The sequence below is a fragment of the Miscanthus floridulus genome, chromosome 9 (assembly GCF_019320115.1).
Source record: "Miscanthus floridulus cultivar M001 chromosome 9, ASM1932011v1, whole genome shotgun sequence".
Taxonomy (NCBI): domain Eukaryota; kingdom Viridiplantae; phylum Streptophyta; class Magnoliopsida; order Poales; family Poaceae; genus Miscanthus; species Miscanthus floridulus.
In genome coordinates this window covers 36,052,779-36,066,437 of record NC_089588.1, presented here as the reverse complement: position 1 = coordinate 36,066,437, position 13,659 = coordinate 36,052,779, and the positions used below count along the sequence as shown (strand labels likewise).

Below are 13,659 nucleotides of genomic sequence, written 5' to 3'. Positions count from 1 at the left end.
AATCATGATTAAGCAATTCTTGATTTTTTACTTCTGTTTCCCGCAATTTCCGCAATAATAAAGTTCAGCCGGCCAAAATGACAACCGCTGTAAAAAAGGGAAATCGTGATTTTTTTTGATAGATAATGCAAAAGCAGCGCAACAAACTGAACTAGACAGCTACTAGAGCAAAATAAGTACTCCCTTCCATTCAAAATTATAAAACATTTTAATTTTTTTAGATACACAGTTTTTATTATACATAGATATAAATTATGTCTAGACATATACATAATAATAAAGAAAAGTCAAAATATCTTATAATTTAAAATAGAGGGAGTAATATTTTGCAAAAGATAATGTTGCATAGGTTCTACGGCTATGCTACATTCAAATGTACAAGGAATCTAGTTGGGCAGTGCCAATAAAAAATCTGTGCAAAGTGGGTAATTTGTCTTTCAGGTGGATGCTTCTTATTTTAGCGGTTGACCTGAGAAGAACGATGAAATAGAATCTATCACAATTTTTAATCTTGTCAAAGCTCACTTATACTGTTCATTATCCTATCTCAGAAGGTCAACACCAAGGATATAAACTCCTATATTTAACGAAAGTCAATCTGCATGGCCGGATGATCAGATTCAGATGCTCATTGCCAAGATGTTCCATTTGTGTTCTGAATTCCCAAGACTCCAATATAAAATGTGCAATCCGTAAAGTTTAGTCAGTACATTACTCCTGATTCAACATTTGGAAACTTGGTGTCTCTTTTTTTAAGTTGTCTTTCTAAAATAAAGTAATAGATCAGAATGATTAGTCAAATATTAAACAATGGGTGATGCAATTCTTCTTTGGCCATTGATCTTCCAGACGCTTATATGATATATCTGAAAGTACAAGTTTGCTTCCCTTCCCTGCAATAATAGGAATCTTATCAGAGCTAGATTTCCGGGGGCACACGTGAAATTGTCGACCCAGATCCCACCAAATTTTCTATTCACCGACCTTATGCTGTTGTACGTCCACTAGATTTCAAGCTGGGGAGAAGGAAAAATAATGCAAAACCAATCAAATAGTATCTATCCCCCTCGAGATTGCGTCAGAACAGCCAAATTAGTGCAAATAGCGACTAATTTGGCTGTCCTAGTATCATCTATTAATGACCAGAGGGAATTAATATATGTGGCTACAATGATAAATATTTCATGCGGAGAATCTTAGCCCTCCAAGTTGCAAAAATGCATCTTCTCATAATTGTACAACACGTTCCGAATTGATGCTAGTTCATTGCTGAACGTTGATATATGTGTCATGCCAACCGGTGAAAATGAACACACGGTTACCGGACGCGCACGTGCGTCCGGATGCCCGTGCCTCCTGGTCGTTTCCCTGTAACCTGTTTCCCGCGCCTGCTTGTTATGCGCACCTAGGCGGCCCCGCGCCGACCAACCACGCGTGGGCGCCCGCTCAACCATGCCCCAACAGCTTTAGCAGGCGGCTATGGTAAGTCGGTCTATTCAACATGTGCAAACATCCGATCTACCTTTTTTGCAACATCTGGATCCGAAACAGCTGAAACATTTACAACATATGTCTGAAACACTTGCAAAACACCAGAAAAAACGCATAAAAGCATGTGTGTAGCTATTACAAAACATTGCAACAAACGTATGAAAACACCTAAAACATTTGCATATATATGCAACATCCGGATCTATTTTTGCAACATTCAGATGAAAAACAATTGCAACATACGTCTGAAACAGATGAAACATTAGAAACGTACACTTGAAACATACGTATATAGCCATTGCAACATGTGCAGCATCTCGATCTACTTTGGCAACATCTACCTGAAACACTTGCAACGTACCTCTAAAACATCTGAAACATTTGAAAGATACATTTGCAATGTGCGACACATCCTTATGCGGCCTTCTCAGCGATCTGCAATGAGGCGCCGCATAGCACGAGCGCGAGGCCGAAGGGCTTCCACGCCAAGGCTCGGCGCTTCTGCTTGCGCTGGCGACGGCTGTCGTCATCGCGGGCATGAGCACGTGCGCAATGGCCTTGGTGGCCAACTGGCGCCCAAGGAAGCTGTCCCCAGGCGTGGGCGCGGCGGTGTGCCCGTGCCGTCAGGCGGAGCTGGTGGCGGAGCAAGAGCAGCGACAAGGGAGGTCCGATGGGCGTGGGGGCTTGAGCGGTGGAGGTGGCAGTGGTAGAGTTTTGAGGAAGTAAAGGAAGGGAACACCATGGACACAAAGAGGGGAGGTCTCTTTTTCTTATTCTTATCTGGCCGACGCACAATAATTAAAAAAAAAAACTAGAGGCTTATTTGGTTGGTCTGCAGGCCGTGCGGTGCAGCTGCAGGCCCAGAAAGGTGCGTCCGTCATGGACGCCTGAACAGAGCATTACCATAGCTTTTACGGCTCAACGACAGCATCCGGTGAACTTGTACTGATTCTTCTCAAAACTAGAGTTGAAATGAAGAAAAATGCCTCGAGAACTGGAAAACTTTAAACATGCTGTATGTATATATAGTTTCTCTTTCATTATATCAGGCTATCTTCATAGATGAAACAGGGAAGTTTTTCACCTAAATTCAAGCGGAAGTGTACAACGATTTGGCTGGCCTTAGTGATCAGTTGTGTATATTGAAACGTTCTTTTTGTTGGCTCAGGTCAGGTGACCAGATATTTAGAGTATCAGAATAAGCAACCAAGGGCACATAATGCAAGTATGCAAGTAAAGCAAATTTTGCTGGAAAAGAACACAATTCATGCACCTTTACACATTAAGTAAAAACTGCATGATTCAGTGTTTAGTAAGCAACGGAGCAGTAAATTATGTCACAATCAGGTTTATAGAACTCTACGATGAACAAAAGGCTGACGATTTTCTGTGTTTGTTCTTAGGCAACGGAGCAGTAAATTACGTCACAATCCGGTTATAGAAATGAACAAAAGGCTGACGATTTTCTGTGTTCTTGCTCTCCTGGGGAACAGAAAGCAGACCCCTGAAACTTCAGGATGTGTTTCAAAATTTTGTAACTCTAGTATCAGAACTGAACTAAGCTGGACAAATTTTATCTCACAACTAAAAATATCAGAACTGTATCAACATCACTTGCTGATACTTTACGGGGAGGTGTTCTGATTGATAACCATGCTCACAGGCCCCGTTCGCTTCGCTGAAAAAACAAGCTGAAACACTGTTCCGGCTAATTTGTTGTGAGAGAAAAACACTGTTCTGGCTGAAAAAACAAACTAAAAAGTACGGATTATAAGATAAACGAACAGAGTCATATGAGTAATTTCTCATAACATCCTAGGTTATAGGTTCCTTTGCCAATACCTCTGGCTGTGATTCTGATACTGGGATCCTGTGAAAGCAAGCAAGGAACTCCTTATTCCCTTCTGCACCCTTTATAGGAGATTCGATCCAACCCTTATTGCAGAATCCAAATTTTTCCACGCCTGAAATTATTCTATCCAGTACCTGAAATGAATGGATCAAAATAGAGTGATTCCCAGGTTACAATTCAATGGGAAAACAATATTTGAAGTAAAGGCAGACAATAGAACTAACATCACAAATATGGCACCTTTTCTCGGGATAATCAAAGATTCTGATGAATTATTTTTATTTTATGTCCAAATATGGCACCCTTTCTCAGGATAACCGAAGATCCTAATGAATTATTTTTATTTTATGTACGCAACAAATTATCATTCAATTTCCAGCAGTAAATAGGCACTCCATTGCAAGGAAGCAACATATTTGTAGTCAGAATACAAAATATTGAGAAATAACATTTTTTTTACAAGAGCTTAATGGCATTACTATAGGAACAAGGTTGAAAGCAAAGCAGAACTGCTACCTCTTTATGAACCAGAGGATCTCGAACAATCCCTCCACCTCCTACCTGAGCAAGATCAAACAAGATTTATTTGATTGGCTTATCAATATTAATGTACATATAACAAGTAGCCCAAACTCCAGCTGGGAAGAACCACACTTTCCCTTCAATCTTACCTGTGATCTACGTGCTTCAAACTGAGGCTTGATAAGTGTTATCAATGTAGAATCCGTCTTCATTACTTTGATAACAGCAGGCATGACCTAGATTTCACAGATAACATAAGTCCATGCTAGGGTAATATAAGGGCGTACCCAGTACAGAGAGCTCCCGCTCTGTGCGGGGTCTGGGAAAGGGTGTCAGTGGCAAGCCTTACCCTCGCCTGTGCAATGCGAGGAGACCGCGACTCGAACCCGGGACCTTCCGGTCACAGGCGGTAAGACTCTACCGCTTGCACCAGGCCCACCCTTTGCTAGGGTAATATAAGGCATCACCTAAATACAAATGAAATAAAAAAAAGTAGAGCAGGTTTACCCACTTGCACCACATATTCGCATGGGACAAATGCAATTCATTTTCCTAATGCATTTCTACTCTATTCCAGTTTCAGTGAAGCTGATCTCATGCTAATATAACAACAACAACAACATAGCCTTTCGGTCCCAAGCAAGTTGGGGTAGACTGATCTCATGCTAATAACTTCTGAAAATCACTGGTAGTCATATGTGTGGTTGATTGGGTTCTTGAACAATACGGAGTATATAACAAAGCGAACTTGAGTCTGAAGCCATTAACCCTTTATGTCATGCAAACTATACACTATACCAGGAATGAGTTTTCACAACAGAAAAACAATCATTTTTCTAACACATGGTAAAGATAAGATGAAAGGAAAAACAGAACAGACTTGGATAGTCGGACCATACGTTCACATAGGGGAAAATGCATTCAATTTTCCCAATGTATGTTTTTACTCTACTATTTTACTTTTACTGAAGCCATAGTTATTAAGCGTCGCCTAGGCGTAGGCGTCCGAGCGGTTTTTGAACCGTGGCGTCGTGCTCGCCGCGGCCTCCTCGCATATGGCGTCGCCTTGGGCCAAAAGTCGTCGCCAAGGCGTCGGATTAGCTGAGGCGGACGCCGCTGGACGGAAAAGGTGCAAGGGAAAGAGCAGCGCGATCCGCGCGCGGGGGAAAAGGAGGGAGGACCGCGCGCGGGAAGGGAAAAGGATTGAGCTGCGCGCGGGGGAAAGAGCAGCGCCGCTCGCTGGCGCGGGAAAAGAAGCTGCGGCGCGCCTACAGCTCCCGCCAGAGGCTCTCCAATCCCCATCGCGTCAGTTGAGAGAGGGAGAGGGAAAGGAAGGAGAGAGGAAGAGAGAAGAGGGCGGCGGAGCACCTGAAATCCGGCGTCGGCGCCGCCGCAGGCGGCTGCCCCGTGCGACTCTGCCCCATCCGCACGACTCAGCTTGTCCCCGACTCCACACCCCCCCCCCCCCCCCCCCCCCCCCACCACCACCACCACCCCCCGTCCGCGATTCCCACGCCATCGCGACTGCTCCGTCCGCCGTCCGGAGAGCGAGAGGGAAACAGAGGAGAGAGGGGAAGAGAAGAGGCCGTCCCCAATCCCCACCTGATCTGCCCCTCGCCTTCGGTGCGTCCTTTTCTCCCTCCTTCCTCTGCTCTGCTAGTTGCTTGCTATCTGTGGCTGCTATGGACCAGGAGCACTAGTAATTAAGTTATGCTATGTCACTAGAGTCTAATTTGCTCCTATTGAGAGATGAGAGATTTTAGATTTACTAGTTTGCTACTTGTTGTGCCTGTTACTGTAGCAGCACTATTTATTATGATATTGTATGTTATGATTTGCTTCTGATTTCTAGTTGTATTATATATTAAGATGTTAGTATGACGTCATCTCGCCTCGCACCTTAAATGCCTAGGCGTTTGGAAGGGGGTCGGGCGCCGCACCTCGCCTTACCGCCTTAATAACTATGACTGAAGCTGATGACACGCCTAATAATTGTTGAAATTTTATTTGATCATCTGTGCAGTTTCTTGGGTTGTTTTACAATATATAACAAACATAGCTTCATGAGAACTTGATTTTAAAGCTCAGTAATTCTTTATAACGCTAATTATACAAAGAAAGCACTAAACCAAAAAGAAAGGAAATTGTGAGCACAGAATAAAAATCAAACAGACAACAGACCAAAAAAAAGGCACTATTCTAACAACTAGGGTAAAATGCATCATTCAATTTATTAACATATCAGCTATATGATACGTGTTTCGTTAGAAAATGTTAAACACAGATAACTTTCTGGCTGCTAAGTATGCATGATAATAAAGTGGACATTAAATTATACCATGAGAATGGAGACAAATGATAGGTCCAGTGTCACCAAGTCAACTGGTTCTGGCAGTTGAGATAGATATCTTAAATTTGTGCGTTCAATCACTGAAACACGTTCATGTGTGCGAATTTTTTCAGCCACCTGAAATGGAGGACACATTGAGGTTTAGAGTCATATTACTGGAGATGCGTAACAACTACCTGCAGCTGACAGATAAAGTGGTAGGACTTAGATAACATCAAAGAAGCAAAGAAACCTGTCCATAGCCAACATCTACACCATAAACATGTGATGCTCCACGCTGAAGTAAACAGTCAGTAAAGCCACCTGTTGATAATCCTGAATCAAGGGCTATCTTTCCATCACAATCAATATCAAATCCTTTGATGGCTGCCTCAAGCTTATGCCCTGCTCTGCATTTTATTTTATTTTAAAAAAAAGGTTGAGAGGATGACTGTAAGCTTCAGAAAGGAGTAATTTTGTATATTGCAAATCACAAAAGACTTTAAGCTAATTAATTAGAGCATCACCTACATACATATTTTGGGATTTCAGCCTTGATTTCGATGACAGACTTGTCAGATACTTGTTTTCCAGCTTTATTCACAACTCTTCCATCCACAATGACTTTACCTACAGAAAGATAAAGGTTCAATAAACAAGAATAGTTTTATCAAGTATGGCTCTGGGTACAAAGTATACAACAACAACAACATAGCCTTTCAGTCCCAAGCAAGTTGGGGTAGGCTTCTTTTGGGTTTCATCTCCATTAAAGTGGCTAAGTTTTTACATTGGCTCGCCGCGCCTAACATAACCCTCCTCCTTTACCAGGGCTTGGGACCTGCTATGCTGGGACACCAAAGGCTCCCCACCATAGGCGGAGTTCTGGGTACAAAGTATATAATTAAAAAATGGCAGATGTCTAAAATCAAAATGATATCAGAAATTTCCTACCATAGTAGGGATGTCATGTAATTTTTTCGAACAACCAATTAAACAGAACAAATCTAAGCAATCTATACACTAACAACAGAGATATATTTGAAGGTGACAGGAAACAAAATTTTATAAAAAAATAAGGATTTTAAACAAACTTAGATAATTTGCTCAGGTACTAATGAGCAAGCAGAAGAAAAATAACATTGGAAGAACACAGGGAATGCTGGGCTACTTGTTTGTATATGACCACTTCCAGAAGCACAAGGATCAAAATGCACAGAATCATCAAAATAATGAACGAACCTTGAAGAATCCATGACTGGATGTATGTTCTACTGTATTGTTGAAACCTTTCTAAGCACACTTCATCCAATCGCCTCTTTCTGTGTTAGAAGTAAATGAAATTGAGATATAATATTACTCAAATAAGATAATCTCAAGAAAAGAAAGGCATACTGTAGGCCTTTAGCACTTTTTTTTCCGACTCTTTTAATTGCAACTGTCTTTTTTTTCAACAGAGGAACAACTACTTTTGAGTAAGCAAATACTAGTAGTCTAGTAAAGATAGATCAAATAACAAATTAACAATTAAACAAAAAAGGTAGCAACAACGCCAAGAACAAGCAACAGCGAGCTACCGCGAAAGCCGTGGCAATCTTTCCGGATTCACTCCACCTTACAGTCTTGCTTCCCATTGTCAGCTGTTTTGAAAAAATATCTCATCAGCTACTCCTTGAGTTTCTGAGAAGCTAAGTAGGCGACAAGAATGAAATACTTTTGGATTTGAAGAAAAAATAAAAGGAATTCTATCAATTTTTATTTTCCATTTATTTAGACAGCAATCTATGCTTCACAGTAGTATATATTTTGTATATCGAAGTCCTAGATAGGAAAGTCACCTGAGACTCATCAACCGAAGAAGCAAAGGTGGTGACAGTGAAATAGGACTGATTGTTCGCATCGGATCTCAGGTTCTCTATTGCACTCCCCGATTGAGGTTCTTTTCACATTTCCCTCACGGTACTTGTACGCTATCTAGGACCACACATTCCCATATATTATGAGCCTAAATAAACATAGTTGAGTTTAGCATCAGTAACTGTCACCACAATGGCAAGCTTATTCAAGTTTCCAAATGCACTGCCAGCACAACAAGCCACACAATGCCATCACAATTACAATGGTGTACGGAGTATGTGCTATGTGACAATAGAATAGAATTTGATAAATTCTGTTCTATGGAGTATGGTCCAAATGACCGGCTACAAATCCACATCTTATTTAAAACACCTCCATTTTACCAGATACATTGATTTGACAATAGCCATACAGTACAGCGCTTGATTACATACATGTGGGCAAATCAGAAAGAGCAAGTATATGTATCAGAATTTTCACAACACTTAGGGCTTGTTTGGATGCCAAATTTTTTGGCAAAGTGCTACTGTAGCATTTTCGTTGTTATTTGGCAAATAGTGTCCAATCATAGTCTAATTAGGCTTAAAAGATTCGTCTCGTGGATTTCGTCTAAACTGTGTAATTAGTTTTATTTTTTATTTATATTTAATACTTCATGCATGCGTCTAAAGATTCGATGTGACGGGAAATCTTGGAAAATTTTGCAAAATGGGGTGGAACTAAACTGGCCCTTGCTTCTTGGGAAGCTGAATCTTTTGAGCTCTGACAGCCGCAAATGCACGGGAAGGAGGACAGCAGCTTGGCCGGACCCCAACCAGCCTAACTATGACAGCAGGGGCGGACCCAGTAAAGGGCATGGTGGTACACTTGAAAACCCAACAAGTTTTGGGAAAAATCGAAATTAATAGGCATGTATATACTAGAACAGATCTCGAATATAAATAGCATAAGTTAGGGTTCAGTTGTCCGTTTTTTCGCACAGCAGGAACAGAAGAGATGATTTGGACATGTCCAATGGAGACATCCAGAGACACCGGTACGTAGTGGAATCCAAAGGCAGGATAGTAACGTGAAGAGAGTAAGAGGAAGACTGAAGTTGACTTAGATAGATGCAATAAAAGGAGACTTAAAAGGATGCAATATACCAAAGACTTAGCCTTAGATAGGAGTGGTTGGAAAACAGCTATTCACGTGCCTTATCGCTCCTGCTGGTTTTTAACTCGACTACCCAACTTATCTGAGACTTTAAGGCTTTGTTGTTGTTGTTGTTGTTGTTGTTGTTGCAGGAACGGAAGAGAGGATGCGCATACCTGCTGGGTGCTGGGAAGGGACCAACGAAGGCCTGCGCAGGGCGTCGGCGTCGGTGGTCGCCCAGTTGCCGCACGAGAGAAAGAGGGGCCTTTTACGCCAGTGCCATTAAAAAAGATGGCCTAATCATCAATGCTCCTACAAAGTTGGGTCTATCACTGCCATCCCTGGGTTTGAAAACTTCTTTCGCCCAAGCCATTCCGTCCATTGTAGCTACTAACGGTGGGTAACGGAAGTGAAAAAAGACTATGCCACTGGGGAGTAAGAGGATGACTGAAAACTTGTGTTTCTTTTATGCCACTCCTAGGACCTAGCCTCTTGGCGCCATCGCCCGCGCCATGCTCAAGAACCCCGGCATCCTGCTGCTTGACGAGGCCACCAGCGCGCTCGACTCGAGTTGGAGAAGCTCGTGCAGGAGGCGCTGGACCGCTTCATGATCGGGCGCACCACCCTGGTGATCGCGCACAGGCTCTCCACCATCCGATCCGCAAGGCCGACGTCGTGGCCGTGCTGCAGGGCGGCGCCGTCTCCGAGATGGGCACGCACGACGAGCTCATGGCCAAGGGCGAGAACGGCACCTACGCCAAGCTCATCCGCATGCAGGAGCAGGCGCACGAGGCGGCGCTCGTCAACGCCCGCCGCAGCAGCGCCATCTTCGCCTACATCCTCAGCGCTGTGCTCAGCGTGTACTAGATCGCCAAGCGTGTGCGCGAGAAGATGTTCGCCGCCGTGCTCCGCAACGAGATCGCCTGGTTCGACGCCGACGAGAACGCCAGCGCGCGCGTCGCCGCCAGGCTCGCGCTCGACTCCCAGAACGTGCGCTCCGCCATCGGGGACCGCATCTCCGTCATCGTCCAGAACTCGGTGCTCATGCTCGTTGCCTACACCGCGGGCTTCGTTCTCCAGTGGCGCCTCGCGCTCGTGCTCCTCGCCGTCTTCCCGCTCGTCGTCGGCGCCACCGTCCTGCAGAAGATGTTCATGAAGGGCTTCTCGGGCGACCTGGAGGCCGCGCACGCCAGGGCCACGCAGATCGCGGGTGAGGCCGTCGCCAACCTGCGCACCGTGGCGGCGTTCAACGCGGAGCGCAAGATCACGGGGCTCTTCGAGGCCAACCTGCGCGGCTCGCTCCGGTGCTGCTTCTGGAAGGGGCAGATCGCCGGGAGCGGCTACGGCGTGGCGCAGTTCCTGCTGTACGCGTCCTACGCGCTGGGGCTCTGGTACGCCGCGTGGCTGGTGAAGCACGGCATCTCCGACTTCTCGCGCACCATCTTCAAGAACATTTGGGGAGAGTGTGTTGCAATTGTCAAGCCAACTGACGAGGAACCATTTGCCCCAAACAATCCAAAAGGTTTTGTGGGGAAGACTCTGGGACAGCCAGGCCTGAAAAGATCTGTGCGGGTCGGTGAGACAGGCTTCAGAGAGGTTGCTGCTTACCTCCTCGACTATGATCACTTTGCAAATGTTCCTCCCACCATGCTTGTCAAGATAACACACACCATCTTCAATGTGAATGACTGTGTTGGGCTGCAAAAGTAAAGTATTCTGCAACAAATCAGAGGCTGTAAGCAAGAATGCATCACTGCAGGAGTTCATTCCTCATGATTTTGATGCCAGTGACCACGGGACCTCAAGCTTCCCTGTATCTGCAGTGCATCGGATTGGCATTCTTGACATTAGAATCTTCAACACTGACAGGCATGCTGGAAATCTTCTGGTCAAGAAGCTTGGTCCTGGGGCTGACAATTTTGGAGAGCAGACGGAACTCATTCCTATTGACCATGGCCTTTGCCTTCCAGAATGCCTAGAAGACCCTTACTTTGAGTGGATCCACTGGCCGCAGGCCTCTGTTCCCTTCTCCGAGGAGGAGCTTGAATACATTGCAGAGCTTGATCCTGCAAAAGATGCAGAAATGCTACGCACGGAGCTACCCATGATACGAGAGGCATGTCTCAGGGTGCTGGTGCTGTCAACAGTATTTCTCAAGGAAGCTGCAGCGTTTGGTCTCTGCCTCTCCGAGATAGGAGACATGATGAGCAGGCAGTTCACTGCAAAAGAAGAGGAACCAAGTCAGCTTGAACTTCTCTGCATGGAGGCAAGGAAAGGAAGTGGGTCATGGAAAGAGAGTTCTTTCTTCCTGACGAACCCGGAGTTGAAGATGACGATGATGACTTCACCCAGTTGGCCAGTTCCTTCTTGACAGTGAGGATGACGCAGATGCCTTTGAACCACCAGCTTTCTGCAAGTTTGGCAGCATGAAGGCAAGTTCCAGGAATCCACTATCCAAGCTAGATGAGTGTGATGAGGAGGACGAAGATGAGACTGAGGAGGACGAGGATGATGACATCTTGACCAGTGCATTGCCCCAGAAGATTCCTTCTATCTCCAAGCTGTCGTCGTCCATGAAGGGGCTTGGCTTCATTGGGAAATCTAAACCCTACCGTAGAGGAGTTCCGAAGGGTAAAGTGACAGGTAGAACTAACTACAGTGGCAACTGGCAAAGCTAGTGAGCATCAGTCCGGGAGCAGGAGCGCCAATGAGCTGCTCCCGCCCAGCGCCAGTTTTGTGAAGCTGTCGGACATGAGCCCTAAAGAGTGGAGTGCATTCCTCGACAAGTTCCAGGAGCTGCTCCCAGGTGCCTTCCGCACCCGGAAGCACACTGCTGGTGTCGGCCAGCGCCCAGCGGCTGACAGGCTGGCAGAGGAGGAATCGAGCAAGATAAGGAGAGTGAGAGCGGTCAATACCGGTCAACACGGAGACCTGTTTTGTCTCTATACCTATGGGTAACTGGGTCATTTCCCATGCCCGACCCCACATGTCAGGCCTCCCAAACGGGGAAAAACAAGCGGAGAGGCGACGGAATGGCTTGGACGAAAGAAGACCCAATTTTACAGGGACATTGACGATTATGCATCTTTTTTAATGGCACAGGCTGGGTGAACGGTAGAACAAAAGGCTGAGAAGTGGCGACTGCATGCTGTTCCGGCAGGGCAGGGTGAAGTGAGTCTTTCCAATTTTACCATTTCGTAAGCCTTTTTACAAAAATATATAGGTCAAATCTTGAAGTGCAGCATACGACCATACGAGCCAACAGATGTATACATGCCTATTGAAGAATTTTGTACGATTTTATTGAAAAATAAACAGTATCAGATTGACATGTAGTATCGAGAAATAGCTAAAGCATGTCTCGTGTTATATATATATATATATATATATATATATATATATATATAGGGAGAGGCTATTCAGTAGCCAGCTACAGAATAAGTTATTCTGTAGCCACCTTCATTTACCATAATTTTATATACTAATTTACGATAATGTCAATATATATTTACTATAGTTGGGTTACTATAATACACGGGGGTATTTATCATAACGTTGTAGTAAACCACTTAGTAAGGAGTTACTATAATCTCATAAATTAACATAGTAATTATCGTAACTTAAAGTGGCTACATAATAAGTTATTTTGTAACCAGCTATAGAATAGTAGTTCTATATATATATATATATATATATATATATATATATATATATAGAGAGAGAGAGAGAGAGAGAGAGAGAGAGAGAGAGAGAGAGAGAGAGCGCCATGCCTTGCGTTAGTATGCAATCTTATTAAAAATGTTTCTTTTACGGCAGGGCCGGACATGCACGTCCGTAGGCTCACGCCTGCACTCGGTTTTGCACGCCTCACGTGGGAGCCCGCGTCGTCCCAAATTTCACCAACATCGAGAAGAGAGAGAGAGGGCAGTGTTGTCTATGCCCCTGGGTCGGATGCCCAGCCGGCGCTAGAAGAAAGAGGAGACACAGAGGTAAGGCAGCAGTAGGTGAGGAGGAAGAGCAACACTCGATCTACTTTTGAAACTTCCAGATACTACACTTAGTACGTCTGAAGATAGATGAAACACTTGAAACATGCATCTGAAACACTTGCAAAAACATCTTAAAAACACTTAAAACCGTTGTAAAACATATGCAATATCCAGATAAAACACTTACAACATATATGTGAAACATATGCAACATCCAAATAAACACACTTAGAATATACATCCGAAAAACATAAATGAAACATTAGGAACATAAGCTTGCAACATACGTGTACAATCAATGCAACATATGTAACATCCCGATCTACTTTTACAACATCCATATGAAACACTTGTAACATACGTACGAAACATCTGAAACGCTTGAAACATAGGCTTGCAACATTATCTTTCAGCGCAACATTTTCTTGTTGCTTACGAATAGAGGCTCGTCGACATTTGGAGTTCACCGGCGTAGAGCTCGCCGTTGG

At 44.3% G+C, this 13,659-nt stretch overlaps 1 protein-coding gene and 1 pseudogene across 1 annotated transcript; one reads left to right on the top strand and one right to left on the bottom strand.

Moving 5' to 3' along the window:
* Window positions 1-2,773: 2,773 nt before the first annotated feature.
* LOC136483640 (uncharacterized) lies at window positions 2,774-8,920 on the bottom strand. The gene is made up of 8 exons (XM_066480752.1): window positions 8,784-8,920; window positions 7,434-7,513; window positions 6,726-6,824; window positions 6,448-6,599; window positions 6,204-6,332; window positions 4,015-4,101; window positions 3,860-3,904; window positions 2,774-3,477 (listed from the first exon to the last, which is right to left on the bottom strand). Exons 1-8 carry the CDS (start codon window positions 8,903-8,905, stop codon window positions 3,307-3,309), a joined length of 885 nt encoding a protein of 294 aa, XP_066336849.1. The 5' UTR covers window positions 8,906-8,920; the 3' UTR covers window positions 2,774-3,306.
* On the top strand, window positions 4,116-12,458 carry LOC136483639 (phosphatidylinositol 4-kinase gamma 6-like; annotated as a pseudogene).
* Window positions 12,459-13,659: the final 1,201 nt, after the last annotated feature.

Coding starts and splice junctions, on each gene's coding strand:
- LOC136483640 (XM_066480752.1), bottom strand. CDS start 8,905: ATGCCCTTTACTGGGTCCGCCCCTGCTGTCATAGTTAGGCTGGTTGGG. Junction 6,333..6,447: donor TAGATGTTGGCTATGGACAG/GTTTCTTTGCTT, acceptor CCTCCATTTCAG/GTGGCTGAAAAAATTCGCAC. Junction 3,478..3,859: donor ATCCTCTGGTTCATAAAGAG/GTAGCAGTTCTG, acceptor CATTCATTTCAG/GTACTGGATAGAATAATTTC.